This window comes from Hakea prostrata, chromosome 5 (genome assembly GCF_041222555.1).
Source record: "Hakea prostrata isolate BN-2017 chromosome 5, UWA_Hpros_2, whole genome shotgun sequence".
In the NCBI taxonomy this organism is placed as follows: Eukaryota; Viridiplantae; Streptophyta; class Magnoliopsida; order Proteales; family Proteaceae; genus Hakea; species Hakea prostrata.
This window is the reverse complement of record NC_142604.1, coordinates 38738675-38765956: the sequence shown is the minus strand read 5'-3', so window position 1 is coordinate 38765956 and position 27282 is coordinate 38738675. Positions and strand designations below refer to the sequence as shown.

The following is a 27282-nucleotide window of genomic DNA, read 5'->3' as shown; positions in this document are numbered from 1 at the left end:
GCCCAAGATCATTCTATCTACTTACAGCCCGGGGCCAGCCCAGTAAATGTGAGGCCCTATAGATACCCCCATTTTCAAAAAAATGAGATTGAAAGACAAGTGACCAGCATGTTAGCCAATGGAATCATACGGCCAAGTATAAGCCCGTTCTCATCTCCCGTGTTGCTAGTCAAAAAAAAAGATGGGACTTGGAGATTTTGCGTCGACTACCGCGCATTGAACTCCATCACGGTTAAAGACCGATTCCCAATACCCACTATCGAAGAACTCTTTGATGAATTACATGGGGCTCGATTTTTTTCCAAGCTAGACTTGTGATTGGGCTATCATCAAGTAAGGGTGTGAAAGCAAGACGTGGACAAAACGGCCTTTCGAACCCATGATGGGCATTACGAGTTTCTTGTGATGCCATTTGGGCTCACAAACGCTGCCTCAACTTTTCAGGCCATACTTTTCAGGCCATGATGAATAAGATATTTTAGGCCCACTTAAGGAATTTGTACTAGTTTTTTTTTATGACTTGTTGATCTACAGTACGAATTGGGACGAACATTTGAAGCATTTAGAAATTGTATTGGGCCTTTTGCGAGCCCATCAGCTGTATGCTAAAATGAGCAAGTGTTTATTTGGAAGGGAGGAGGTGGTATACTTGGGACACATTGTATCAGCCTGTGGGCTAGAAATGGACCCAGAGAAAATAAAGGTTGTATTGGGATGGCCCACTCCAACGACCATTAAAGAAATCAAGGGATTTTTGGGATTAACTGGATATTATCGCAAGTTTGTTAAAGCTTATGCACAGGTGGCAGCTTCCTTAATCAAACTACTTAAGAAGGGGGGTTTTCTTTGGAATCCAGCAGCAGAACACGCCTTTCAGGAGCTGAAACAACGCCTAACTCAAGCACCGGTTTTGATGCTGCCGGACTTTTCCAAACCTTTCACGGTAGAGACGGATGCTTCCGGCGTCGGAGTTGGGGCAGTTCTTACACAAGATGGGCATTCGATCGCTTTCTACAGCAAGAAGTTATCCCCAAGGTTGCAAGCTACATCCACTTACAACAAGGAAATGCTTGCCATCACTCTCGCTGTTGCACGATGGCGTCAATATCTTCTTGGTCGCCGATTTTACATTCTTACAGATCACCGAAGTTTGAAAGAGCTTCAATCGCAAATTATTCAGACTCCTGAGCAATAGATTTGGCTTGTCAAATTATTAGGGTTTGATTTTGAGATCTGCTACAAACCTGGTAAGGAAAACCAAGCAGCAGATTCTCTTTCTCGCGTACCAAATGCAACCCTTGCAGTCTTACTCACTGTCGCTCCAACCCCATCATTTCTAGACGGTTTAATAAAAGAAGTTGTTGACTCCGACGAGCTTACCAAATTAATTTCGGCAGTGGCAGATGGGTCAGATGATTCCTCATCATATAAGTTTCGGAATGGGCTGTTATATCACAATCAACGGTTAGTACTACCTTCTACTTCTCAGTACAAGTCATATTTTTTGAAGCAATTCCATGATTCTTTGATCGGAGGTCACTCTGGGCACCTACGCACTTTGAAACAAATTAATGCAAATGTGACTTGGAAGAGAATTAGTAGCGATGTCAAGGAATATGTTCAGAAATGTTCAATCTGTCAGCAGAGCAAACATCAAACCACGTCCCCTGCCGGTTTACTGCAACCCCTGCCCATTCCCCAGTTGTTATGGGAGGATATCTCCCTTGATTTTATTACGGGGTTACCGGCGTCTAACAGAAAAGTGGCAATCCTAGTGGTAGTTGACAGATTATCAAAGTATGCCCATTTCTATTCCTTAACTCCAGGGTACACCAGCCGGCGCGTAGCAGAGGTATTTGCTCAAGAAGTGTTGAAATTACATGGGATACCTAAGACAATTATCAGTGACCGTGATCCCTTGTTTTTAAGTGGTTTTTGGACGGAACTTAACCGGCTACAGGGAACTACGCTGGCTCTCAGCACCGCTTATCACCCTCAGACAGATGGCCAGACTGAGGTGCTTAACAAATGTTTAGAAATGTATTTGCGAAGCTTCATCTCTGACAGCCTGAAGCAATGGGTGCGGCTTCTTCCTTGGGCTGAATTGTGGTATAACACCTCCCATCATACAGCAATTGGAATGACCCCATTTCAAGCTCTCTATGGGCGTCTTCCACCAACTCTAAATCGATACATCTCAGGCACTACTCCGAATGCTGTTGTAGAAGACGAGTTGGGTGATCGGAATCGTCTCTTGGCAGACTTAAAGACCAATCTACAACAATCTCAATCAAGGATGAAGACTTATGCCGATATGCGACGATCCGAGCGCACATTGAGTGTGGGAGAATGGGCATATATCAAACTTCAGCCCTACAAACAAACATTGGTTGCTCAGTGCTTGCATCCCAAACTATCTCGCAGGTACTTTGGTCCATTTCAAATTTTGGAGCGCATAGGTCCTGTCGCCTATCGCCTTGCCTTACCTGAATCCTCTCAAATACATCCGGTTTTTCATATCAGCATATTAAAACAACATCATGGTCCACCCCCAGAGGAAGTTGTGGTTGATCACTTACCACCACCTACCCTTACCCCTCTGGCTATCCCACAGACCAGGACTATTTTGCAGGGCCAAGGCCAAAAATTGCAATTTTTAGTTCAATGGGAAGGTTACCAAATGGAAGATGCCACTTGGGAGGATGCCATGCTCTTTCACAATCAATTCCCTGCTTACAACCTTGAGGACAAGGTTGCCCTTTCAGACAGTGGCAATGTTATGATCCAGTCTGGGGAAGGCGTAGCCATGGGGGATACTAGGTGGAATCCCACACCTGGCACTGAAGAAGCTCCTAGAAGATTGTCAAAAAGGGTAGGGAGAACTCCAGCGTATCTCAAGGAATATACCCAGTAGCTCAAGAGTATGTTTGGCTGACTGTTATACTGTTTGTTTCTATTATCCTGTGTTTGGGCACTCAATTGATGCTCCTTGTAACCGTCTTTGTACGGTATAAGATACCCTATAGCAATGAGTAACACAACAAGATAATTTCCTTCAATCCTCTCTAAAAGAGTCCTCTGGGCTGTGTTCTTATTTCCCTGCTTCTTCTTCTTAGATTCATAGCTGAAACTCTGTTCTACAGGAAGAATCACAACAAATTTTCTTATTTACATCACATTTGGGTCGGACTTGGGTTTGAATCCGTGAGCAGAGACTACAAAGTTGTCAGGATTTTGTACTATAAGAATCTACAACTACAGTTAATGAGCAATGTTAGCGTGTACTCTTTGAATTCTGATAACTGGAGAATACTTGAAGATATACCAGTACCAGTCATCGACATGGACACTAGTTTTATTGGAGGCTTGGTGTTGTGATCCACGCTGGAAATGACAGCAAGGAGGCCACGCTGGAGGGACAGCTCAAGGACACCATGGCAGGAGGTGAGAAGACTCCAGAAGCACCACGCCGTTCAGGAAGAGTAACACAAACACCAGGGTATTTGAAGGAATATGCTAAATGAGTAAAAGCTGCCAAATGTCAAGATCTGAAGGGAACAATGGTTATGGAGAAATCGATTTGCATTCTTAGATGTAAGGCAAGCAGTAGCGTAAGAGATTGTATAAATCCCAAGAAGGCAACCCTAATGTGGAGAAGAATTTATTTCCCTATTATCCTTAAAGTTCCTTTTCTCTGTTTCTTCCTTTTCTGCTTCTCTGTTCTACATTCTTCTGATTTCTAAGAAAGGTCACAACACTGGTCCGACCTGCCGGATTCTCAGGATGGCGGAAGGCACACGAATGAGGCAAATGGATGATGCTGTGAAGAATCTCACTCTCACCTCTACAGCACACGGAGAAGCCATGACGGAAGTGCAGAAATCGATGGGTGAGCAGAAAATGGCCATAGATGAACAAAAGGCAGCACTCACAACAGTTGCTCTCGAAGTAGCAACACTGGCTGGGCGTTTCGACAACTATATGCGGCTTAATACTTCGTCACCAGTACCAGCAAGGAGCGGTTCGTCTACTCCAGCAACGACTGCTGTTACACAAAATCCAGTGGATTCTTCTGCAAATCTCTTCGGAACAATTCAGGGGCGAGCTTCGAAGGTCGATTTTCCTCGGTTTGATGGTTCCGATCCAGAAGGGTGGCTGTTCCAGACAGAGGGATTCTTCCAATACCATTCCACCAGGGAAGATCAAAAGCTGTTGTTGGTTCAGTTTCACATGGACGGCGCCGCTCGACAATGGTTTCGTTGGATGAAAAATGGAGGGCAAATCACTACCTGGGCAGCGTTTGCTAGAGCAGTGGTAGCTCGATTTGGTCCGTCGCCGTTTGATGATCCACTCGGAACGATGACTAAGCTAACGCAGGCAACTTCGGTGAGTGAGTACCAATCCCGATTTGAGGAGTTAGCAAATAGAATCTCCGGATTGCCCTCTCAGTTCTTAATCAGCTGCTTCATCTCCGGGTTAAAAACTGACATTCGCCATGAAGTCCTTGCAGCTCGGCCATCAGACATGGCGACCACAGTGGGGTTAGCACGCCTACATGAAAGTAAGCTATATGAATCCCGTCGAGGGCCTATTCGTGCCGTTCCGGTGTCTACAAGACCCCCGTTACTGCCAACACCTCTCGTGAAACCACTCGCCTTGCAGTCTTCATCAACCACAACCATACCCATCAAGAGGCTAACACCTGTTGAAATGCAGCAACGACGCGAGAAAGGTTTGTGCTATAATTGTGAGGATAAGTATGCACCAGGGCATCATCGTTGTAAGAAGTCGTTCTTCTTAGAAGCAAGAGAGAATGCCGAAGCGCCAGATGTGGGAGAACCAGTAATCGAAGATGGCGATGATATTGGCATGGGGGAGGTGGCCGGCGTGACAACAGAAATTTCCTATTATTCGCTAACAGGGGTCAATTCCACCACCACTCTACGATTCACAGGGAGTATTAATGGTAAACAAGTGCAAGTATTAGTGGACAGTGGCAGTACGCACAATTTTGTGCAAGGTCAAGTTGCAAGGCAGGCGGGATTAGCAATCGAACCCACCACATCAGTGACTGTGCTTGTCGGGGATGGAAGCAAAATGACCTGCGAGGGAGTGATTCGTGGACTTCAGTTAAAGGTACAAGGCCATTTAATTTACATTGATGCTTTCATATTGCCCGTGTTTGGGGCAGATTTAGTTTTGGGAGTCCAATGGTTGTCACAATTGGGTCCAATAGTCTTGGACTATAAGCAGTTAACCCTCCAATTTCACAATTGTGGCCAAGAGGTCGTGCTTCGCGGGAAGCCCAAATAGGCCCAGCCCAATTGGATTACCGCAGCCTAAAGAAGGGAGCAGAAGCCCAATCATATGTTACTCTTTTCAAGTTGGAATTGCAGTGTGAATGGGGCCAACCAGTAGAACAGTTAAGCCCAGATTTACAAAATCTTTTAGACCAATTTCATTTGGTGTTTGGAGAACCAATGGGCCTACCACCTGAGAGGGTCCAAGACCATCATATACATTTGCTGCCGGAAGCCCAACCTGTTAATGTGCGCCCATATAGATACCCACATTTTCAGAAAACAGAAATTGAGCGTCAAGTAACTAGTATGTTGGCAAATGGAATTATACAGCCTAGCATTAGCCCTTTTTCATCTCCAGTATTATTGGTCAAGAAACGGGATGGAACTTGGAGGTTTTGTGTGGATTACCGCGCCTTGAATGCCATAACAGTCAAGGATCGGTTTCCCATACCTACTATAGATGAATTGTTTGATGAGTTGCATGGATCTAAGTATTTTTCAAAGTTGGATCTTAGGTCTGGTTATCATCAAGTCCGTGTACACAAAGAGGATGTGGCTAAAACAGCATTTCGCACCCATGAAGGGCACTATGAGTTCCTTGTTATGCCCTTTGGGCTAACTAATGCCCCATCCACTTTTCAGGCTATGATGAATGCTTTGTTTAAAGCCCATTTACGCAAATTTGTGCTTGTTTTCTTTGATGATCTCTTAGTTTACAGCACGACATGGGCTGAGCATCTTAGACATCTTGAAGTGGTATTGGACCTCCTACAAGGCCATCAACTCTATGCGAAACGAAGTAAATGTTCCTTTGGGCAAGCTGAGGTAGAGTATTTGGGCCATGTCGTCTCCGGACGGGGGCTGGAAGTAGATCGAAGCAAGATACAAGCAGTGTTGCAGTGGCCCATTCCGAAGAATACTAAAGAAATTCGAGGCTTCTTAGGGCTTACGGGGTATTACCGTCGTTTTGTCAAAGGATATGCGCATGTGGCCTCACCACTAACTGATCTATTAAAGAAGGGAGATTTTGCATGGAATCTAAAGGCGGAAGAGGCTTTTCGGGAATTGCAGAAATTGCTCACTCAAGCACCTGTTTTGGCCTTACCTGATTTCACAAAGTCTTTCACTGTGGAGACCGATGCCTCTGGCACCGGAATAGGCGCGGTTCTTGCACAAGATGGACACCCAATTGCCTACTACAGCAAGAAGCTCTCCACACGCTTACAGGCAGCCTCAACTTATCATAGAGAAATGTTAGCAATTACCTATGCTATTGCTCGATGGCGACAATACCTGCTTGGGCGCCGGTTCTACATCTTAACAGATCAGCGAAGTTTGAAAGAGTTGCAATCTCAGATCATCCAAACCCCCGATCAGCAGGACTGGCTTGTCAAGCTACTGGGCTATGATTTTGACATTTTGTATAAACCAGGGAAGGAGAACCAAGCTGCTGACTCACTGTCGCGAGTGCCCGCTGTTACTCTTTCTGTCCTTTCAGTAGTTACAGCTTCGTCTGAATTGTTAGAAGGGCTGAAACAAGACCTTGAGACATCTGTTGAATTGCAGCAGCTTCGTCAAGACTTGCAGGAAGGTGTCAAGGATGGTCTTGAGGAGTACCGTACCAAGGATGGTCTCTTGTTTCATAACCATCGACTGGTACTGCCTTCCGACTCCAAATATAAGACTCAAATCTTAAGGGAATTTCATGATTCAGCTGTGGGAGGTCACTCGGGCTACCTCCGTACCCTTAAGCGACTATCAGCAAATTTTACTTGGAAGGGCATCAGGCAAGATGTTAAGAACTATGTGAAACATTGTGCTGTATGCCAGCGCAACAAGAGTGAGCACCTTCGACCTGCTGGGTTACTACAGCCGTTGCCCATTCCGCAGCAAGTTTGGGAAGACATATCCTTAGATTTCATTACTGGCTTGCCGACATCCAATGGAAAGATCGCAGTGATGGTGGTGGTCGATAGGTTAACTAAATATGCCCACTTTTGTGCATTATCGCCAGGGTATACCAGTCACCGTATTGCTGAAGTATTCATTACAGAAATTCTGAAATTACATGGTTTACCTCGCACTATCATCAGTGACCGTGATCCTCTTTTCCTAAGTGGGTTTTGGAAGGAGCTTCACCGCTTGAACGGCACCACTCTTGCACTAAGCACAGCCTACCACCCGCAGACCGATGGGCAAACTGAGATTGTGAATAAATGCTTGGAAATGTACTTGCGCAGCTTTGTCTCAGACAACCCCAAGCTTTGGGTGAAGTATTTACCATGGGCTGAATACTGGTACAATACCTCGTTTCATACAGCCATTGGAACCACACCATTTCAAGCACTCTATGGCAGACCTCCTCCAACACTGATCCGTTACATCCCTAGCAGCACTGCCAATGCCGCTGTTGAAGATGAACTCATGAGCAGAGATCAAGTGATAGCTACTTTGAAGACCAACTTGGTCAGAGCTCAAGCACGCATGAAGAATTATGTGGATTCGAAACGCTTAGAGCGGCAGTTTTCTGTGGGTGATTGGGTGTATGTAAAGCTTCAGCCCTATAGGCAGACATCGGTTGCCCAGCGAATGCATCCAAAATTATCTAGCCGTTACTTTGGCCCATTCCAAGTGGTGGAAAAGGTGGGACAGGTAGCCTATAAACTCTCCTTACCCGAGCACTCACAAATCCACCCTGTCTTCCACGTTAGTTTGCTCAAGCCCCACTTTGGAGAACACCCTGACACAACCGAATTTCTGCCACTTCCGCCTACAACACCAGTTCCTCAGCGTATATTACAGCAACGCACCATCATTCATGGGCGCCACCATAGGCCTCAAATCTTGGTTCAGTGGGAAGGTTATCTCCAAGAGGATGCAACATGGGAGGATGCCACCTCTTTTCAACAGCAATTCCCCACCTTCAACCTTGAGGACAAGGTTGTTCTGCCACAGGAAGGTAATGTTGTGATCCACGCTGGAAATGACAGCAAGGAGGCCACGCTGGAGGGACAGCTCAAGGACACCATGGCAGGAGGTGAGAAGACTCCAGAAGCACCACGCCGTTCAGGAAGAGTAACACAAACACCAGGGTATTTGAAGGAATATGCTAAATGAGTAAAAGCTGCCAAATGTCAAGATCTGAAGGGAACAATGGTTATGGAGAAATCGATTTGCATTCTTAGATGTAAGGCAAGCAGTAGCGTAAGAGATTGTATAAATCCCAAGAAGGCAACCCTAATGTGGAGAAGAATTTATTTCCCTATTATCCTTAAAGTTCCTTTTCTCTGTTTCTTCCTTTTCTGCTTCTCTGTTCTACATTCTTCTGATTTCTAAGAAAGGTCACAACACTTGGCCATAGTTATCAATGGGGTTTCTCATTGGATATCATGTTCAAGGAAGAAAATATACTCGTTTAATCTAGTACATGAGGTGCGAACAGAGTTACCATCACTTCCCGTATTAAGGAATTATCTACGTCTTTATGAGATGGGAGGAAGCCATCTTTCTGTTTTCTGTAAAAAACCAGAAGAAAGTTTTTGCCTAGTTGAGATGTGGGTGATGAAGGAAACTGGTGTTCAAGAACCTTGGAGTATACGTGGAACCATAGATCTTGATCATCTCGATAGTTGGAATAGTGGATTAGGAAATCCTTGGAATTATACACCAGTAATATGACAATGGAACGATGATGAGATTCTGTTGCAGCGTAATGGGAACCTAGTTTTGCACAGCACCAAGAACAATAGCAAGAGGAATTTGGAAATTGATGGACTTCAAACTACTAGGTTCATGACACTGAGTTTTACTGAGAGTCTTGTTAGACTAGTCTTTTTATCTCTAACATTATCATTGAGAGAGCCAAGTAGTTCCTTTTTTTTTTCCTCTGTAGAATTGAGATAACAAAGGTCAAAGACTGGTAAAGTAGTAACAAAAATTCATTTTTGAAAGAAATTCATGAAAGCTCTATTTTAAATTTATTTTTTTTATTGGCAGAAATTGTCCAGTACTTCTCAGATTATCAAAACAGAAAATGTCATACAAATAAGAATCCTATCTGCATTAACAAACCAATTTACATCTCCTGCACAAGGTTACATACAACATTACTTGATCTACAGATCTTTCCACTTGAAATCTTCTTAAACGGCCACTTGAGCTGCTGCAAGCCTGGCAATAAGGTCATGCTTGGGCTCGAGATTGAGATGTAGACCGAAATTTTAATCTTGACCGTCCATTTCACAAAAATGTGTGTTAATACTCTTTAGAAACGGACAGCGAGATCTCAATGTACACTGCAAGTGTTGTGCATTAATTGATCAAGTCCAACCTTGGGAAGGAATGCTACAGAAGAGGGTTCTCCATGTTTTCCACATATTCTTACCTGCTTAAGGCTGTCTTGCCTAACGTTTCAATGAACATGGTATTTTGAGGTTCTGTTGGGGCATCTCAAATTCCAGCGAGGAGACCTTAAATTTTTTGCTATTAGATTTGCACCTAACATGGTTAATTTTTGTTCAGTGTGCATGGACACCTCTATGATCAGTATATCATGCAGACTTTGAGGAAACGGGAATCCTGACTGCAATCGTTTATAAAACCATTCAACTTATTGAAAGGGGGAGAGAATACACACCACCCAAAATGCCTATGCAGTTTCCCAATCCAATTGGGTTCTGATAAATGGAGAAAGATAGAAGGTTGTTGCTGCTTCATACCTTTATGTCATTGGCAATGAAAGAACCCTTACTAGCATCTATTAATCTAATGCAACCTTCTAATATTTTAGTCTCCAAATTACACAATGATCACAACCAACAGAGAAAATCAAGAGTATCTGGGAAGAGCTTCTTTTTCAAAAAAGCAGCCACATAAGGTATTTTAGGTTCTTTGTTTATTCCTGTAGTCAGCTGTCTATAAATCCACTGGAAACTTGACATTATATCCATCCACAACATCTAGCCCCATCTGATCTGGAAACATTTGCCCAACAAAGGTGCCCAAACTATTGTAAAAAAACTTTGGGAACCCAGCAAAACATTCTCTCAAAAGTTCCATCTGAAATAGACGAACACATCTGAAAATGAAGTGGTCACCTTTGATTATAGCTCATCCTAGGAGAAAACTTAACGATGCTCCATCACTATTGGTACCTTGATAGCTTTACCATTCCCTCGAACAAATGATGCTTCTAACCGTTTATCATTATTCAAGGACAATCACACAGAAGTAGACTTCCTTAACAAATTTTTATGGACCAGGTATGCTGTTACAATCAAGTCTTCAATGGAGCTTTCTTTTCTCTGTCAGATATTCGAGCAGGAGCATTGGAGTGTGACTTAACCGACCTCTCCCTCCCTCTGCTTCCTTCTCCTGAAAAGAATAAATCGTACATAATATCAGAAATTCGTCCGATATGGGTAGAAGAGCACAAAGAAATTAAGAAACAGCTATCCACCATAGAGTTACCGAACGTTTGAACTTGGCAAATAATTAATTCCACTTTGAAACGAACAGAACAACTAAAACTGCACCTTTTCAACCAAGATGACAGTTCAAGTTGCAAGTTATGTTAAACTTCACTGAGTAACAAGTCATACGACAATTACATAGCTGGTCTAACTTCACCAAGTAACAAGTCAAACTACAATCACAAAGCTGGTTTAACTTTACCCAGTAACAAGTTAAACTACAATAACAAACCTTGTTTTTCACCATTTCGAAACACAATGAATTTTACGAAGACAGCCTGGATAACATGTGAAATGCCACAAAGAAACACATCCTTTTCCTTCACAATCTGAACCACATCCTCATCTTGGAGAACATGAGAAAGGCCACAATGCTGTGGATAGTGCCTTGCACTTGTGCCCCATACAAGCACGTATTTCACCTCCTTCACCAAACTTCTATGTATGTGATTACAGAAGTCTCTACCGTACAGCCACCTCTATCCTAAAATCAGACAACAGAGAAGCTCAGTTCAATAAGGACAACCTTCTTCACCGAATGTCTGACAACCAAAAAAAAACTTACTCAAGCACATGACAGATTCTTGCAGAAGAAAGAACTACAGGTTCTTCAAAATCAGGCTGCTGCCCTTGTGGCTTTGTGTATACTCTTACAAGCCCCATTGCCTCCCACATCTTTGCCAGTAGTCTGTCTAAATTCAGCTGTTCAAAAAATTAAAAAAAATGCATGTGAATGCTTCTCAAACAATAATATGAAACGTCATGACAATGCAATTTCCATGTTACTCTTTTGTCCTCTACATAGAATCACTCAGGTAAAATAGAGAAGAATCTCAACAATAACTTGAATCAATGATGGAAGAAAAGAGCAGGTACTGAAATCAATGCTCTAATACCATGTGACAGTATTAAAACCTGAAGTCACTGCCTCCTAGCCCATAAAGTGAGAAGAAAGAAAGAACGGAGAGAAAAGAACACAGCCACGTTTAGAGAGAACAGAATACATCTCTATTCTTGGAGCGGAACATTTTGTAACACTAAATATGATGTATATACAAGTAAGGACATGCTAATGAGTGAATTACAAACAAAGGCTCAACAACATAAAGACCCCTGCGGAACTACTAATCTCTTAGCAGAACTTACCCTCAGGTTGCAACCAATGACAATTGAATTTGGCTGCCGAGCTAGTCTGTCAACATCATCAATACCAACAACATCAATTTTGTTGTAGACATATATACACTTCATGTACTTACGGTTTCCCTCAATTACATCAATGAGATCATCCACTGTGGCATCTTCACGGAATAACACCTACAGTTGAAATCAACAAAAGACATGAGATTCAGACAGGTAAGCCATATATTGTTCATAATAACGCCTAAAGTTTTTAACCAATTCACAAGTTAATCGCAATGTTACCAAAACAAAGTTATACGAGGTCAATGGCCAAAGAAAAATATGGATCAATTACAGGACAGCACACTAGCCATATAGAGCAGTAACATCAGAATACACCAGCATTGTGAATCGGCTAAATCAGATGAATAGTTCCTAGAATTCAAAGGAACCAGGAGGCATTTTATACGAGGAAGAACATATTTTCATTTTCAGGAATCTTTTTGTCTCAGCATGCCTACTAGATTCCCAACAGCTTGAAGTCCTTGGGTGAAATAGGAGCCTACTTATAGCTATTCAAAATATCTTGATCCACTTCCAATAATACAAAAGGTAGCACCTGCTTTGGCCAGGAAGCTGACATTCACTAAATATAGAAATAAATATTACAGGATAATGAGGAAAATCCTCGTATCAAGAATACAATTGAACCGACAAGATTATCTAGAAAAGGACAGTAGCTGTCACCATGTCTAGACAACCCAAAGTGTTGAAGGGGGACCCAGACAAAGGACAACAAAGGTGTCGAAAGCATCTGCCTATGCAACTAAGGTGCATGGACACCAAGTGCAGGTCCCTTAATATCTCCCATCTTGCTTTTGTTGACGATCTTATAATTTTCTCTAAAGCGGATCATCTCTCCATATCATCCATCCTCTCAGCCCTCTCGCAGTTTGAGTTCCTCTCTGGCCTTCAAGTCAATCTCAACAAGTCCACCTTATTCCTCTCTAGTGTCCATGACCATCTTCGAGCCACTCTCCTCCTCCTCTCGGGCTTCAAGCCAAGATCCTTTCCTGTGACCTATCTTGGTCTCCTGCTCATTTTGGGTAGACTCACTCGTCACCACTGCCTCCCCATGCTTGACAATATCCGTAGGAAGCTGCAACTCTAGAAGGGTAAGCTTCTATCCTTTGCTGGAAGAGTGGTCCTCATCAGCTCTTTGCTTCAGTCCACCTACCTCTATTGGTGCGGAATTTTCTCTATTCCCAAATCTACCATCCATGCTATGGAGTCCTTATTCTGAGTTTTCCTTTGGAAGGGGCACGAAGCCTCGCGCTTTATCCATCTGATCAGTTGGTCCTTCATCTGCCACCCTACCTTTAAAGGAGGCCTTGGAATCCGCCGGATCGTTGATGTTAACCTAGCTTGCCTTCTCAAACTCATTTGGAAAATTGCCGCAAAGCATGTTCGATCTGGGTAAGGTATGTCTACTCTTTCCATCTCTTGTCTAACTCCCTCTAGACTGTTCCATGCCTTCCAACCCTTCTTGGGTCTGGAGGAAAATCCTTTTGTTGCAGCCATGTGCCGTCTCAGCTATTTCTACCTCCATCTCCACTAGCTCCTGTACTTCCTTCTGGTTTGATCCGTGGCATCCATTGGGCATTCTCTATAACCACTTTAGTCTTCACATTGTTTATGACACTCGTATCCCCAAATCCACGCTCTTGTCAAATTTCATCTCAAATGGGTCTTGGACTCAACACCCTCTCCCCATTCTCACATAGGTTTGGGAATCTCCCCCCCCCCCAATCCCTTTAGCTCAACTAGAGACCTCACCATTTGGCTCCCCTCCACCTCCAAAACCTTCACCACTTCATTAGCTTGGAACCTCTTCAGAGCCCATAGCCCTAAGCCCCCCTAGCCTCCATTGGTTTGGTTCAAAGGCTTCATCCCCCGTCACTCCCTTACCCTCTAGAGAGCCCTCAACCATGCCCAATCCTTTCTCATTAACCGCCACATCCCCGCTAACCTCAACTGCATCCTCTGTTGGAACGGTCTGGAAAACCTTGAGCACCTTTTCTTTTCTTGCCCCTCCTCCAGATCTATCAAGGGAAAAGCCTTTGCTTCCATTTGGCCCCGCTCAAGGCGATCATATGGGTTTTTTCGAGATTGGTCTTGGATTTTGAGAAACTTTTCAGGTTCTTCCATTTGAGATCGGATTGGTAAGCTAGTGTATAGTGTCTTGATTCATCACCTTTGGTGGAAGCACAATCTTTGAAGATGGACTTCCAATTCCCGCTCTATAGATAGGATTTGGAATGCCATCTATTTTGATGTATTTTCTAGACTGTTAGCCTTGCCCCCATCCCTCTGTTGACGATACCCAAGGAACAGGCTTATTGTTGTCCCCTGGGGTCTTAGTTCCTCTTTTCAATCTTCCGCTTAAAGACGTTTTCTTGTTTCTTGTTGTTTAATATATTTATTTATTCATCCAAAAAAAACTATGAAAATGACTCTTTTACCGCAAGAAGTTGCAAGACAAGGCCATAAAACATTAGAAACTCACATATCAGAAACCTCAGAACAAGCTCCTGTGATTCCTTTTTTTATGCACTTAACCGAAATTGTGGAATTATTTCCCTGATAGAGAAAATGGAAATAAAAAATATAAAAAAAGGAAGGTACCTCTACATTGTGTATCTTGTATTCATGAAGAATTTGGTAGCAAAGTTTCTCATCTACATGAGTCAATTGTAGTGTGCTGTTAAAAGAAATGCCCCCAGTCTTTTTCTTCTTGAAGTATATCTACAGAGATATAAAAAGCATGAACATAGTAAGTCCTAGAGAGTAATGAACAAATTCTCTTTTGTAGCTATTAGCATGTATTGATTACCTAAAAAAAGCTATTAGCATGTATTGGTCTCCAACCCCTCCCAAAGGGTCAAGATGACATCTCAAATGCATTAATTTAACTTAAGTTCAGAGGATCGAAGTAAGTCAGAAAATTAGAGATCATGTCATATGTTGTCGAACCCCCAATCCTGAATAAAGCACTTCGTTGTGTCTAGCTTCGGTTGGTGGCTCCCCTTCCCCATTAGCCTCTGTTTTATTGTAGGTCTTATCTTTTCTTTTTTTTAATATAACTAGCTCTTGCCTCTTCCCTTTGCTGGTATTCAGCCCTTCTTGTCCGAGCCTTGCCCTCCCCCCTTCCCAACTGGAAGAAAATAAAAAAAACAGTGCTCCACCCTTTTTTTCCTCTCTTTTTGGTAATGTAAAAATTAGTTCATCCAAAAGAAGCGGGTTGGGGGGAAGCAACAGAAAACAGTGGTCGGGTGCCAGTGAAAGCTCAATATAAAAGCAGTGTCATTCCATGTAAGTATGGAGTTAGTAATCACTCTCTTATTTGAACCTAGATGCTAGAATTCGTTGAGACAAGTTCAAAAGAACAGAAAGGTCGGAAGCAACCCAGGCCATCAAACTGGACCGATAATGGATTTATACGCTAATTTGAGTACTCAATGGGTTACAGGTGGCATGAGCTTTATATTTATGGATTAATGTCTACAAGCCCAAACATTAGGGATTCAACTCTTAGACAGGATCTATAAATTGGTTTTTATTTTGTAATGCTAACTTCAAATTTCAAAAGAGACTCAAGTAGTAAGGAATTTACACAACCATACATAAAGATTTACTATTTTTCTTGTTTCCATGGTGTTATTAAGGAGTACGGGATCCTATAGCCACTGCCAACAATCTAAGGAAAAAATCAGCCTTGAGCTTGTGATTTCTGTAAGACAAAGCATGGGTTTGTATAATTCAGAACTGCTTTACTGTGGGAAACAGTAGGCAAACCAAGGTGGGATCTCTTCTACAGTTAGGTGAGAGACCTAACATATCCTTCCTTCTTCTATCTACTTGATCTTCTACCTTTTTCTCTGTCTTCTCTGTCATTATTTATTAAGATCAGTTTCTGAACTCTACATCCCACCGTTGGTTCTAAGAGCCTTTATCAACATCAACCACTGGTTCTAGTGAGGGTTGTTTGAACTTCTACCATTAAACAGGACTCAGTTACAGTTTCTAATTCCATCCAATGTTAATGCAGGTTTCACTTTAGTTTCCAAACCTGATAGGTAGTTACTTTCTATTTCACTCTAGTTACACATTTCAAATATGCTTCTATCTTAGTTCGTAATGGCAAAAAAGGAAAGAAGAAGGAAAGGGGTGGGTGAAGAGGGCAGAGGGGAAACCTAAGAAGAATTAGAGTTGCCAAGGGAAGGAGAAGAAAAATCAGTAAGGAGCAGGAAAAGTGCACATGCACACACAAGCTCAAGCTTCAATTCGTTATTTTCCATTCCATTTAAATAAATAATTATTACATGAGTATTTAAAAAAAAAAAATATATATAGCCAATCACCAAACATCTTTAAAGGGATAGTCTTACTTGAGGTGGTCTCTTGTTAAAGCGCAAGCCTACAGCTTACAGCTCTCTTGTCAGTATTTGGCGGTGACCCTCACTCTGCAGCAAACAATAATTGGGGACCACAAGGGAGGAATAAGATGAAAAACAGGCAGAAATTTCAAGGAACACATCAAAGCTGATTGTTGAAAAGTACACCAGTTGTCTGGCTCAATATATTCAACTATACCAGATTCCATTATAGTGAAATTGCATTCTTGCAAATTTACGAAATTCCAGACTAGCTTTTAACCACTTCGTATGCTTTTTTCATGCTAAAACTTGACCACTGAGATGGCTGGAGCCACTGAATCACATGGGCCGCTGGTACCCATCCAAGTTTGCATGAGGGGAAAGAGAATAACCTTGCAACATAATGTACTTAAAGGCACTGATTCATTAAAAAATTTCCCCAAAAAGATCTAAAAGTTAGTCTTTTTCATTCTTAAAAGAAAATAAAGAATGAATGAAGCTACAGGATACAAAGTAAACCAATTAAAGCAAAAGCATATGCATCTAGGAGCTGCAGTCCACAAAATACAACAATTTAAATAGTAAATGAAGATATACAAAATAATATAAACAAATACAAAATTCCAGGACACCTGTCTGGGTAAGAAGCACCCACAGGCCATGCATCTGGACTCTGAAGTCATCTTGTCTGTGAATTCTTAAATAATAAAGGAGGTGTTGTTGGTGCTAGAAGGTGAAAATAGAAATTAAAACACTGTTTTGAATACACACGTAACAGTTATAGGGAGCTAAAAAACTAAACTTACTTTAGAAGCATCAAGAACCATCAGCACAATGTCTGATGACTGGGACACTGCAATAACCTGTCAGATGAGACTTCACATCAAATTTTGGAAATTTCAAAGGTAAAATTTTTCAATTAGACAAATATAACAAATTAGAGCAACATTTAGTTTCTCTATAGAGATCATCTCTACTGTCATAGGGCAAGAGACAGGAGATGCTAGAGAGAACTGATGTGAGTCTATACAAAAGTTGCTACATAACCAAATAATGACTTCAAAGAATTGCTTAGGTTGTCTACCTGCCTAACACGCCCCTTGCCTTCTGAAGCACCTTCAATGATTCCAGGAAGATCAAGAAGTTGAATTTTAGTATCATTGTAATGGATAATACCAGGAATACACGTGAGTGTTGTGAACTCATAGGATGCAGCTTCAGAATGTGTCCCCGTCAACTGTGTTAAAAGTGTCGACTTCCCCACACTGCCAACAAAATGTAAGTTCAGCTATCTGCAAAGATAAGGGAATCACAACCATGCAGTTTCTACAATAACCAACAAAATGAATAAAACCTTTTTTTCAATGCAATTGCATTAGAGAATGATCCCATATGGAAGTATAAACACTAACTTCAAAGGCCAACAAGGGATAGGTAGCAGTACAACAGCCTCTGACATTCTGGCACCATCTTCTTCCTTCTTCCCATTTTCACACTTGTCTTTTCCCCATCCTTTCATATCTCAAGCCAGCAACATCACCATGGCAATACCTGCAGGTGGTTTTATTCTTCCTACTCCAGCGTCTACAACAGAAAGCTCAGGTAAGTTTTATTTATATTTTCTCTTTTTCTTTTTCTTCATTGTCTCAGTTTCACAGTTTCCCTTTTTATGTTTCCCACACTCATATTTCCAGCCAACGATATCAACACAGCATTACCTGAGCTGGTTTTTCTTCTTCTCCTTTGGGTCAGCAATTCAAAGGAGTTAAGTGCTGCAAAGATGCTTCTCATCTACATGAACAGAAAATAAATACAAGTACCTCAAATACTCAATGACTTGTCAGTATTTTGCCCCTGCTCATGTTTTTATCTTCTTCTTCTTCCCTTTTTTTTTTTTTTTTTTTTTTTTTTTTGTTTAAAATTTGGTCCAATGATGCTTGCATGCTGCTGCTTATTATCTAAATTCTAGATAACAGAATGGTGATTAGTGGATTGTTTTTTTACAATGGGCACCCTAGACAATTGGGAGTCATATCCTGGATTCCATTTTCTTAACATCTATAGTTGAATAACTGATGATAATAATTAGTTATTTTTCCTAATATACTTAATAAGACTCAGTGAATCACTAAGTAAGAGAATCCTGATGTATTATTTTTTTTTTTTTTTTTTTATTATTATTTTTTTTAATATTATTTTACTTATTTAATTATTTAATTATTTATTATTATTATTATAATATTTTGGTTGATTTGAGGTGGCTTAGTGTTAGCTTTTTGAGCTATAACATAGCTATACATTAGAATGCATTAACTGCCTAGGTGGGCACCTTGTCGCCTAAGCATTCCAAATGCCCTAAACTGCCTTGCATCACCTCACAGTCATGAGAACCACAATCACATTTCATCCTGGCAGACAATTGGCGTCACCTTGGGGGAAGCCTACCGAGAAGCCCGTAAAATTTGTGAAAAATGTCGACTGATCCGTAGGCGGGCCGAATTAAAGTAATTTGTTCCAACCCAAGACATAAACAAAGACAGGAATAATCTTTCTTAAGAAAGGAAAGGGAGGGCTCTCTAAAGGACCCAATCTACAAATAAAGATCTGTTTTGACATGAAATGGATATATAAGACTCAAAAAATAAACTCCTAATACTAAAAGGGAAAGGCCTAACCATAACTTGAATTGGCTAGGAAACTGAAGCAGAGCTTGACCAGGGTCCTAATCCAGCCCCCAAAGTTAACATTAAAGTCACTTAAATAGAACCATTGGTTGCATCAGTTAAATTTAACAACAGAAGACCAAAGAAAAACTTAGTTTTGAACTGTTCTGCATATTTATTCCTATTGTGAATTTACAATTCTTCCCCTATTGTTATACTGTTATCCTAGTTTTATCATTAATATATAATTTTTAGTTCAGTTCTACTTACCATTTGATTTTGAATTACTGATAATCTTTCCAAAGCTGGAATTAATTCTGTGTAAAGATCTTGATTGGCTACTGTTTTGATCATTCAATTAAAGCACAACGTTACCAATATTGGCACATCTTAAAAAACTGCATTCCTTTAGATTTCCTACTGTTACATATACGATCACACAACAACCATAAGGGTCCTGACATCTCAATGTTCAATGGTCATCTCAAATAAAAAGTCTTGCCATCCCTTGGCCTCAAATCAAGGGCAGGGAAGAACATTTGCCCTTTCAACAGGGTGGACTAGCAATCACAACAAGAGGTAGGAAGCCTACCTTTAGATAAAACCATATTGTAAGCGTTGAAATATAGCAAACCTTGGAAATCCTATTAATGCAACACGCCCATGGCCAAATTTTGTGACTTCAAAACCCTCTCCAGCCCCACTAGAACCCTGTTCAATATAATATGCAGAAAAATAACAAACACTAAAATTATGAAAGGAGAGACCAGGAGGAATTTAAGCACATGTGGAAGGATATCTATATTCAACAAATCCAGACATAATTTGCAGCTTATTCAGGGGAAAGGAAGGAATCAAAGCCCACAACATTAAAAGCAGACAAAAGCATCAATAATGCTTGTACAATAAAGTGTCATGAAAATTGTTCGGACAGAATCTTTGGATGGGCACTATTCTGCAATTTTGCATGTTGCCTGGGGCTGCAATATTGTCACTGTTGGTAGAACCCAGCAGCTCAAACAGAATTGGTTATGATGTGAACCAAAAATCTCCCCTTGCCCAAAACCCACACACTGGGGGAAACCTCCCTAGGCTGGCCAAACCATGGGGGGGGGGGGGGGCAATTTTGTCCTTATTCCCCCTTAGACTAATTTCTAATTTCAGCATGTGAGTCTTAAGTTTTTAATTCCAGCATGTGTCAATTAGAGTCTTTAGTAATTAAGATTTTAGTTTCAGCATGTGTCAATTAGAGTCCGTCCATTAGATCTTTTATTATTTATTTGGTCGGTTATGATTAAGCGTATCCTAATCTATAAAGGAAACCCAATTAGTTTGGAGTCTTTTAGTAGGCTATAGATAGCCAATTCTAAGTTTCTTAAGTCTGACTATTTGAATAAGAATATCGAGTTTGAGGGCCGTGGTTCCTGTTTGAGGGGGCCACGGCGGATTTTGAGTAAAGTTTTCTTCAGATCAACAACTCTGTTTAGCACTCTTCTTCAGAGTTTCCAGCAAATGTTCAACCAGTTCCAGTAAGTAGAGCAAGCCCTAACCCCTTTCCCCTCTCCCTTCAATTCCAGCAACCCAGCCCCTCCCTCACCTTCCCCTGCCCCTCCCCTGTTCTGCACAGGGACCCCCAAACCCCCTTTCCCTGCTGCCGCACCTGAGCAGCAGCATACCCAGGCTCCCATGACACCCCTATTCCCTCCCTTACCCCCTACTATCCCTTTGGGAGGGCAACCCTCCCCAGCCCTATGACATCCTCCCTGCCCTCCTAACCCTCTCGACCCCACTTTGTCTCTTTTTCCTTGCAGCAGAAACAGAAAACAGAAAAGAATGAAGGAAGAAAAAGAAGAAAGAAAGAAAGAAAAAAGAAAGAAAAGGGAAGGAAGAGGAAGTGCAAGGAAGAAAGGAAAATTTTTTGTTTCCAAGATCCAACCCATATTGATCTCAAAATTAATTATGTTCTAGTCTACCGATCCTAGGAATAATACTTTCCATCCCCCATTATTTTATTGAATCCCATATTAGTTTTGGGTATCTCAAACCCTCCCTTGAGTGACTTGTCAACAATCCATATCAATCCTAACTTTATCCCTAGAGCTTTCCCATAATTTCTTTAAAGGCCCAGAACATCCCATAATTTCTTTGAAGGCAAACCCTAAATTTTAGGGAATTCGTCTTAGAAACACTAACCCTAAAATTGGGTTTCCCAAAGAATTCAATAGGGTGGATAAAAGTTGAGAGGAGCATCAAGGTCTTATGTGATCAACGTATTCCTTTATAGCTCAAAGAAAAATTCTATAGGACTATCGTTCAACCAACTATGATCTATGGTGCATAGTCTTAGGCTGTTAAAAAGAATACATAGACTTCAGACCAGGATAATGATCTTTCCCTCTTTATCTAGATAGGGTCATCGGGGAACATGTTATATGGAAATGAAAAAAATTTGACACGTAAAGACAATAGAAAAATAAGGTTATAAACCAAGATGAGGTAATGATGCTGTCTTTGTAATGAATAAAGTAAAGAATATAACCTGTGGCTTTATTTTTCTGTCTGTGCCATTTCGACTTCAATTTCTTTTATTTTTTTCTATGATACCCATCTTTCCTGGATATACATGTGATAAAAAAAAGAATTATTATCAACATCCTTACTCCACCAGCATGGCATCAAATCTGCCAGTCAAACAATGTTCAAGTGAACTTGATGACAAGAAACACACAAAAGAGACTAAATGAAAGACATCAAGCTGAGACATGGAACCTGATTGACAAAAAATCAAGTAAATACAGATATTTCTGATGCTGACCCAGTAAATTCATGATAAAATAATTTAGTACAAAATCAGAATCAGCATCATGAAGTTTGAGTATAAATGAAATGTGGCATATTGCTTTTTAAATTGCATTACGGAAAAGAATAGCATTGGTCAGCTATATCAACAGCTAAATCATACGAAGGCATCTTTTAAATGTTAATAAAACATTTTCTTGTAACTTTTCATGGAAATATTTGAGAACTACTTAGAAAAAGATGAGTGGGGGTGGCCAAAAGATTCAATGTTTGCAGCACCATCATCACGGTTCACCGACAGGGCCAGCCCAAAATCCGCAGACACACACACACATGCACAAATAGGATATGCCAAAAATCAGAAATGGGTACATTTGTATTTAACACTCTTAAATGCAAGGAGAAGTTCATCATCAAAGAAAAGTAAAACCTCCATCTTCTAGAACATTTCAGCATGCAGTACCCAAAAAGAAAGATCTGCATATCATGCCACTGGTGTGGCATTTGAAGATGGCTTGTGAGTTTACTTGTACTCTGAGTTACACAGTGATCTGTCTGCTATGGAGTTACAGTAACTCAGCTTAAAGAAGGCGAAATATACTGTACATCCATCGAAAATCATCAGCTGCCATGATTGAATATGTTCAAAGTTCACAAGCACAGGAAAATTTGGCATGACAATCTGTGGAACTCAGCTTAAAGAAGGCAGCTGGGCTGGTTTTCCAGACAGGACATGCTTGGTGAGCTTCAGAAAGGAGCTTTTAAGACTGCCTTCCTCATCTCTGCTGTTGTTCTCTTCCTTTCCTCCTCGTGTTCTTATTCTTCCCCTGCCCCATAATCACCTGCAACTTTGTATGACAGACAGGAAACCTCAGCTTCACTTTTGACTGAAATGCTCTCACGTGCTACTTGATGCCACTTACTTGGTTTTAAGTTTTAACATGGATTACCTTCCATCACATGCTGTGCACAGAGAAAATCTTAGGCAAGAAAGATCCAGTATCGTGCAACATATAATAAACGTCACAGAGATTGAAAGTAGCTAGTAAGTAGCATACTCTTTTAACTGAACTGGCAATTACAATATAAGGAATTCTTGTACAAAAACCAAACTACCATCTCGATAAAAATCACAGACTAATATGCACATCTAAAAGCTATTGGCTGGAAATGGCATAATCCTTGAGTTTGTCCCTCCAAATTGCTTGCACCTCATCAGTTCGGAACCTCTGAGTGAATGTTGATTCCTCTAAAGGGGTTATCATACCATGTGCATATGCTAGGAGACCAGTGTATGCAATCATTGCTCCATTGTCAATGCAGTACCTGTCATCAGTAGCGAACAGCCGACCACCTCTCTCAGAGCACATTACTTTCATCATCTCTTGCAGCCGCTCATTGCATCCTACACCTCCCACGATAAGAACATCCTTCTTGTCGCAGTGTGCCATTGCTCGCTCTGTAATCTCCACTAGCATTGCAAATAGTGTCTCCTATGGTTCATCATAAAACATTAAAGCATCTTCATTACTTAGTCTTCACTGATCAAATGCTAGATTTTTATATGTACCCAACTCATAAATATTCTTTTGAGTTTTGGCTATAGAACATTCATATTTCTTATTAGTTACCAACTCTGTAGATCAGTGTAGATGGAAGGATTGGAACTACAATCTTACCTGTAAGGAGTAGCACAAATCTGCAGGGGTGCACTCATTGTTTTTGAGTTTCTCCTCAGCAGTGGCTTCGATAAAGCTCAGTATCCCACTAAATGAAACATCCATCCCTTTGACAACATAAGGCAGTTCGATAAACTGTACTCCCTCCTTGGCAAGCTGGAGCACAGAAAGAAAAAATCTATAAGCATCAGAACAAAGAGCCGTTTCTCTATGGGAATAATATATCCAAGCAGGCGTACTTTGAAACTACTGTAAATTAGCAGCAGCACATTATATATGGCTTGATACTCTACATGGTTAAAGGTAGACAAGTTCATCTTGAGTCTTGATATTCATGTGACAAATCTGACCATTGCATAGATACAGCTAGGATTTGATTGGTAATGCGTTAGATTTCAATACTAGTTTAATCATATAACCTGCCCTCAAGTATGGCTACCCTTTTCTTGGTAATCCTAGGATTATGTGAACAAGTAATCTTGGGGTCTGTCAATCCAAATTTTGAGGCACATCCACCATGCCATGTGACTATGGGGTAGTGATGTAGCAAACCTTATCTAAATGTTCATGGAGGTTAAAATCAGTATAAAGAATGACATGATGAAGTTAATGCAAATACACAAATTAAAAGGAAGATCCAGCGCTATTAAGAGAACTCGTGGGTTCTTTCCCTTCACAAACTAAGCCGCACATATGAGCTACTGTCGTATATCAATTAATGGCACACAGTACAACTTCATAATAATCCAACTTGAAAAACCATACATATCCATTCTACAAACAGTGGTTTGCATGAAAAAACATAAATCCATAAATAAAAGATGCATATTTAATTCTTCAGATAATATACTGCACCAAGTCAATACCTGCTCAATGTTGTATCCCGGGCTTGGATCATTGGATAATGTTAGAACCCTAGCAAACCTATCCAGACAGTTCCCAACAGCAATGTCAATGGTCTCTCCAAAAATACGATATCGTCCCTCACTATACGCAATCACCTGCGTATTTCCACCACTAACATACAACACAACCGGATCATTAGCCCCTGTCACAACTCTCCCCATTTCAATGTGAGCAACACAGTGGTTCACAGCAACAATTGGTTTCTTCCACAGCTGGGAAAGCATTCGGACAACCACAGCAGAAACCTGAAGAGGAGCACCCATACCAGGACCCTTAGTGTAACATAGGCAATCAATTTCATCCGGCGTGATCTTAGCAGATTCCAATGCAGATTTCACAAGTGGAAGCACATGTTGGAGATGGTGTTGAGCAGTCTCTCGAGGAAGAAAGCCCTGTCCAGGAGGAGTGATGTAGGTGTGGCGTGGGTTTGACAAGATGGTGCCATCAAGGGTTACAACACCAACACCAATCTTGTTGGCTGAACCCTCAAAGCCTAGTGCAATCATCTTCTTCATCCTTCACCCCCAGAAACAATCAAGAACTCTGTCTCAGCCCTCAGATCCTGAAAATGAATTTGTGGGTTCTTCAGACTTCGCAAACTGTACACAAGCTTCGATTTTTCAACTCAACGTGGAAGTCTTTATTGGAAAACCATCAATTCTTCTGTTCTGGAGAGTATAAGAGAAAATAGAAGGGATTTAACAATGCCATAAACTATAGAACTAAGAAGTAATATAACTATGTAAGGAAAATTCAATTTTATGAAAAAACCAGAAAGAAACCTTAAACTAGAAAGTTCACATATTACTATTCAAGTGTAACACCGAGAAGACGAAAACAACGAACAACAAAAGAGACAGAGAGAGGGAAAGGGGGTTACCCAGTAAGCTTCCGGCGGCTTCTTCGCCGATTTGTGAATGCCGGCAACAATAGCACCGGCTGAACTCTTCAATGGTTACAGGAAGGGGCGACGGTTGGGGAACCCACGAAATGGAGTTGCGAACAGGGATAGGGTTTCAGGATGGTTAACGGTCCCATAGTGTGTGTTAGTTCAAGTTTGAAGTATCAGATGTGATCGGCCATATCGGCAATTCTATCCAGGATGGATATCGATACCGATACATAACCGATTCGTTGTATGTTCACCGTAGGGGCGTGAACAATGTGGTTTCGGCCAATAGTATGTGACCTTGTGGGTAAGCTTGTCTTTGCCGCCACAATTCACCATCTTTGGTGGGAGCATAACATGAGAAAATAAACTTTCAAATCTCGTTCTAGAGATATGATTTGGAATGCCATCTACTTTGATGTTTTTACGAGACTTCAATCTCTTCCCCCATCCCTTGTCGTAGATTCTCCAAGAAATAGATTGATTTTTATTTCTTAGAGTCTCTCAGCTTCTTTCTTGTCCCTTTCTTGACTAGGACTCTCCCCTCCCCATGATCCCTTTGTTTGTGCTCTTTTGGCTTTTGATAATTTAATTAATTATTCATAAAAAATAAAAAATAAAAATGAATACAACCTAAGTAGCTGAACGTACTTCTAAAAACCAGAATGGGTTTTATTAATAGGTGGGGATCCCTTGAGTTACATTTTTAGTTTTTATTTGTATTTATTTCTTCTTTTCTTTTATTTCTTTCTTTAAAGAATTTAGAAAAGGCCCACAAGGTTAAAATTGTGCTTACAACATGGTATCAGGTTTCTTGCAGGAAAAGTAGCAAGTTGGCTACATACACAACTAACTAGTTACTCATCTTCTCTTTTGTTGTCTTATTATTTCTAGATACAGTTTGTTCTTTAACCCCTGAAATAGTTTATTTACCACCATGACTACAGTAGACACTCAACCAAAGAACATCCAACCATTCCCTATCAACTCACTTCTTCATAAAGCATCAAATCTAGTCATAATTTCACCTAAACTTTAATTTCCCAATTCTATTTATGCCGTCAAATATCTAGCCAAAAAGAGCATGCTTTCTCTCCCTTAACCTAGGGTTAGTTGCGACTTAACCCAATCAGTGAAAACAATCTCTTGATAGAACCTCTAGGTCCTAGGTCAGGTGGATTTATCAATCTTACATCACTTTACAGAGGACTTCCTGAATACTCAGAGAGGATTCCCAGCACCATTCTGTTGCTACCAAAAGAAACAATCTGTTTCACTTTCAGATGTTCCATGCCAGATACTTCAATTTCTGTTCCACTTTCATAGCTTCTTGATATTCTCATAATACTCAGTTTTGTATTTCCAATTTGCCGGAACACTACTAGTTGAAATAACAAACAATTTTGTATTTCGTCTTGACACCACATGGTGTAGATATGTATTCAATTAAAAAAACAATTAAGCACCCAAATTAAAGAATCCTAAGAAACATGAGAGTAGGCAAGGCACCTTGCCAGACACAATCCTAATAGAAGTGTGAAAGAACTTAGGAGTCTGTGGTTTATCCTAGATACCGAACTGTTTTGCAAGATTATGAGTACAAGTCTACAAGAAAATGTCAAATGAATGGCAAAGAAGCGTTCTGGTTGCCATTTAGAAAAATAAAGGTGATACTCAGAGATGCGACATTTATAGAGGTATACAACTCATGAATCATATGATGAAATTGCGGGGGCAAGGTCAATGAAACCCACTTGAGAAAGGAGACTACTATTTTGGAGAACCGAATTAGTTTCATGCCGGGAATATCCAAGATGGAAGCTATTTTCTTACTTGGGAGACTTACAAAAAGATATTGAGAGGGAAAGAAGGAAATACGCATGGTCTTTATTGAAATACAAGAGTCCTTATAGAGTGAATTTGGATAAACTAGAGAAGCGAAGGTGTCATGTCAACATGTGGCCATGGATAAAGAGATGTATGATGGTGCACTGACTAGCATAACAATTGTAGG

General features: G+C 40.9%; 1 protein-coding gene and 1 pseudogene across 3 annotated transcripts; both read right to left on the bottom strand.

Moving 5' to 3' along the window:
• Positions 1 to 9929: 9929 nt before the first annotated feature.
• On the bottom strand, positions 9930 to 17851 carry LOC149015934 (developmentally-regulated G protein 1-like; annotated as a pseudogene). The gene is made up of 8 exons (XR_016173578.1): positions 17777 to 17851; positions 17417 to 17620; positions 17139 to 17195; positions 16345 to 16419; positions 14582 to 14701; positions 11921 to 12091; positions 11340 to 11476; positions 9930 to 11258 (listed from the first exon to the last, which is right to left on the bottom strand). The product of XR_016173578.1 is annotated as a developmentally-regulated G protein 1-like (transcript).
• Positions 17852 to 18937: 1086 nt separating this feature from the next.
• LOC149015933 (uncharacterized) lies at positions 18938 to 25413 on the bottom strand. 2 transcript variants are annotated; one of them, XR_016173593.1, is made up of 5 exons: positions 25260 to 25413; positions 24340 to 25047; positions 23474 to 23629; positions 21535 to 23287; positions 18938 to 19706 (listed from the first exon to the last, which is right to left on the bottom strand). XR_016173593.1 is itself a non-coding variant. In XM_089156863.1 (4 exons), exons 2-4 carry the CDS (start codon positions 24892 to 24894, stop codon positions 22952 to 22954), a joined length of 1047 nt encoding a protein of 348 aa, XP_089012989.1. In that variant the 5' UTR covers positions 24895 to 25047; positions 25260 to 25413; the 3' UTR covers positions 20883 to 22951. The 2 variants fall into 2 exon arrangements, 1 of the variants encoding a protein (XP_089012989.1); XM_089156863.1 differs by lacking the exon at positions 18938 to 19706 and having other exon boundaries at positions 20883 to 23287.
• Positions 25414 to 27282: the final 1869 nt, after the last annotated feature.

Excerpts from the sequence above, each read along its gene's own strand:
- LOC149015933 (XM_089156863.1), bottom strand. The coding sequence starts at position 24,894 with ATGAAGAAGATGATTGCACTAGGCTTTGAGGGTTCAGCCAACAAGATT. Across the intron at positions 23,630-24,339 it reads CGGGATACAACATTGAGCAG|CTTGCCAAGGAGGGAGTACA; the intron begins GTATTGACTTGG and ends TCTGTGCTCCAG. Across the intron at positions 23,288-23,473 it reads ATTTGTGCTACTCCTTACAG|GAGACACTATTTGCAATGCT; the intron begins GTAAGATTGTAG and ends GATGAACCATAG.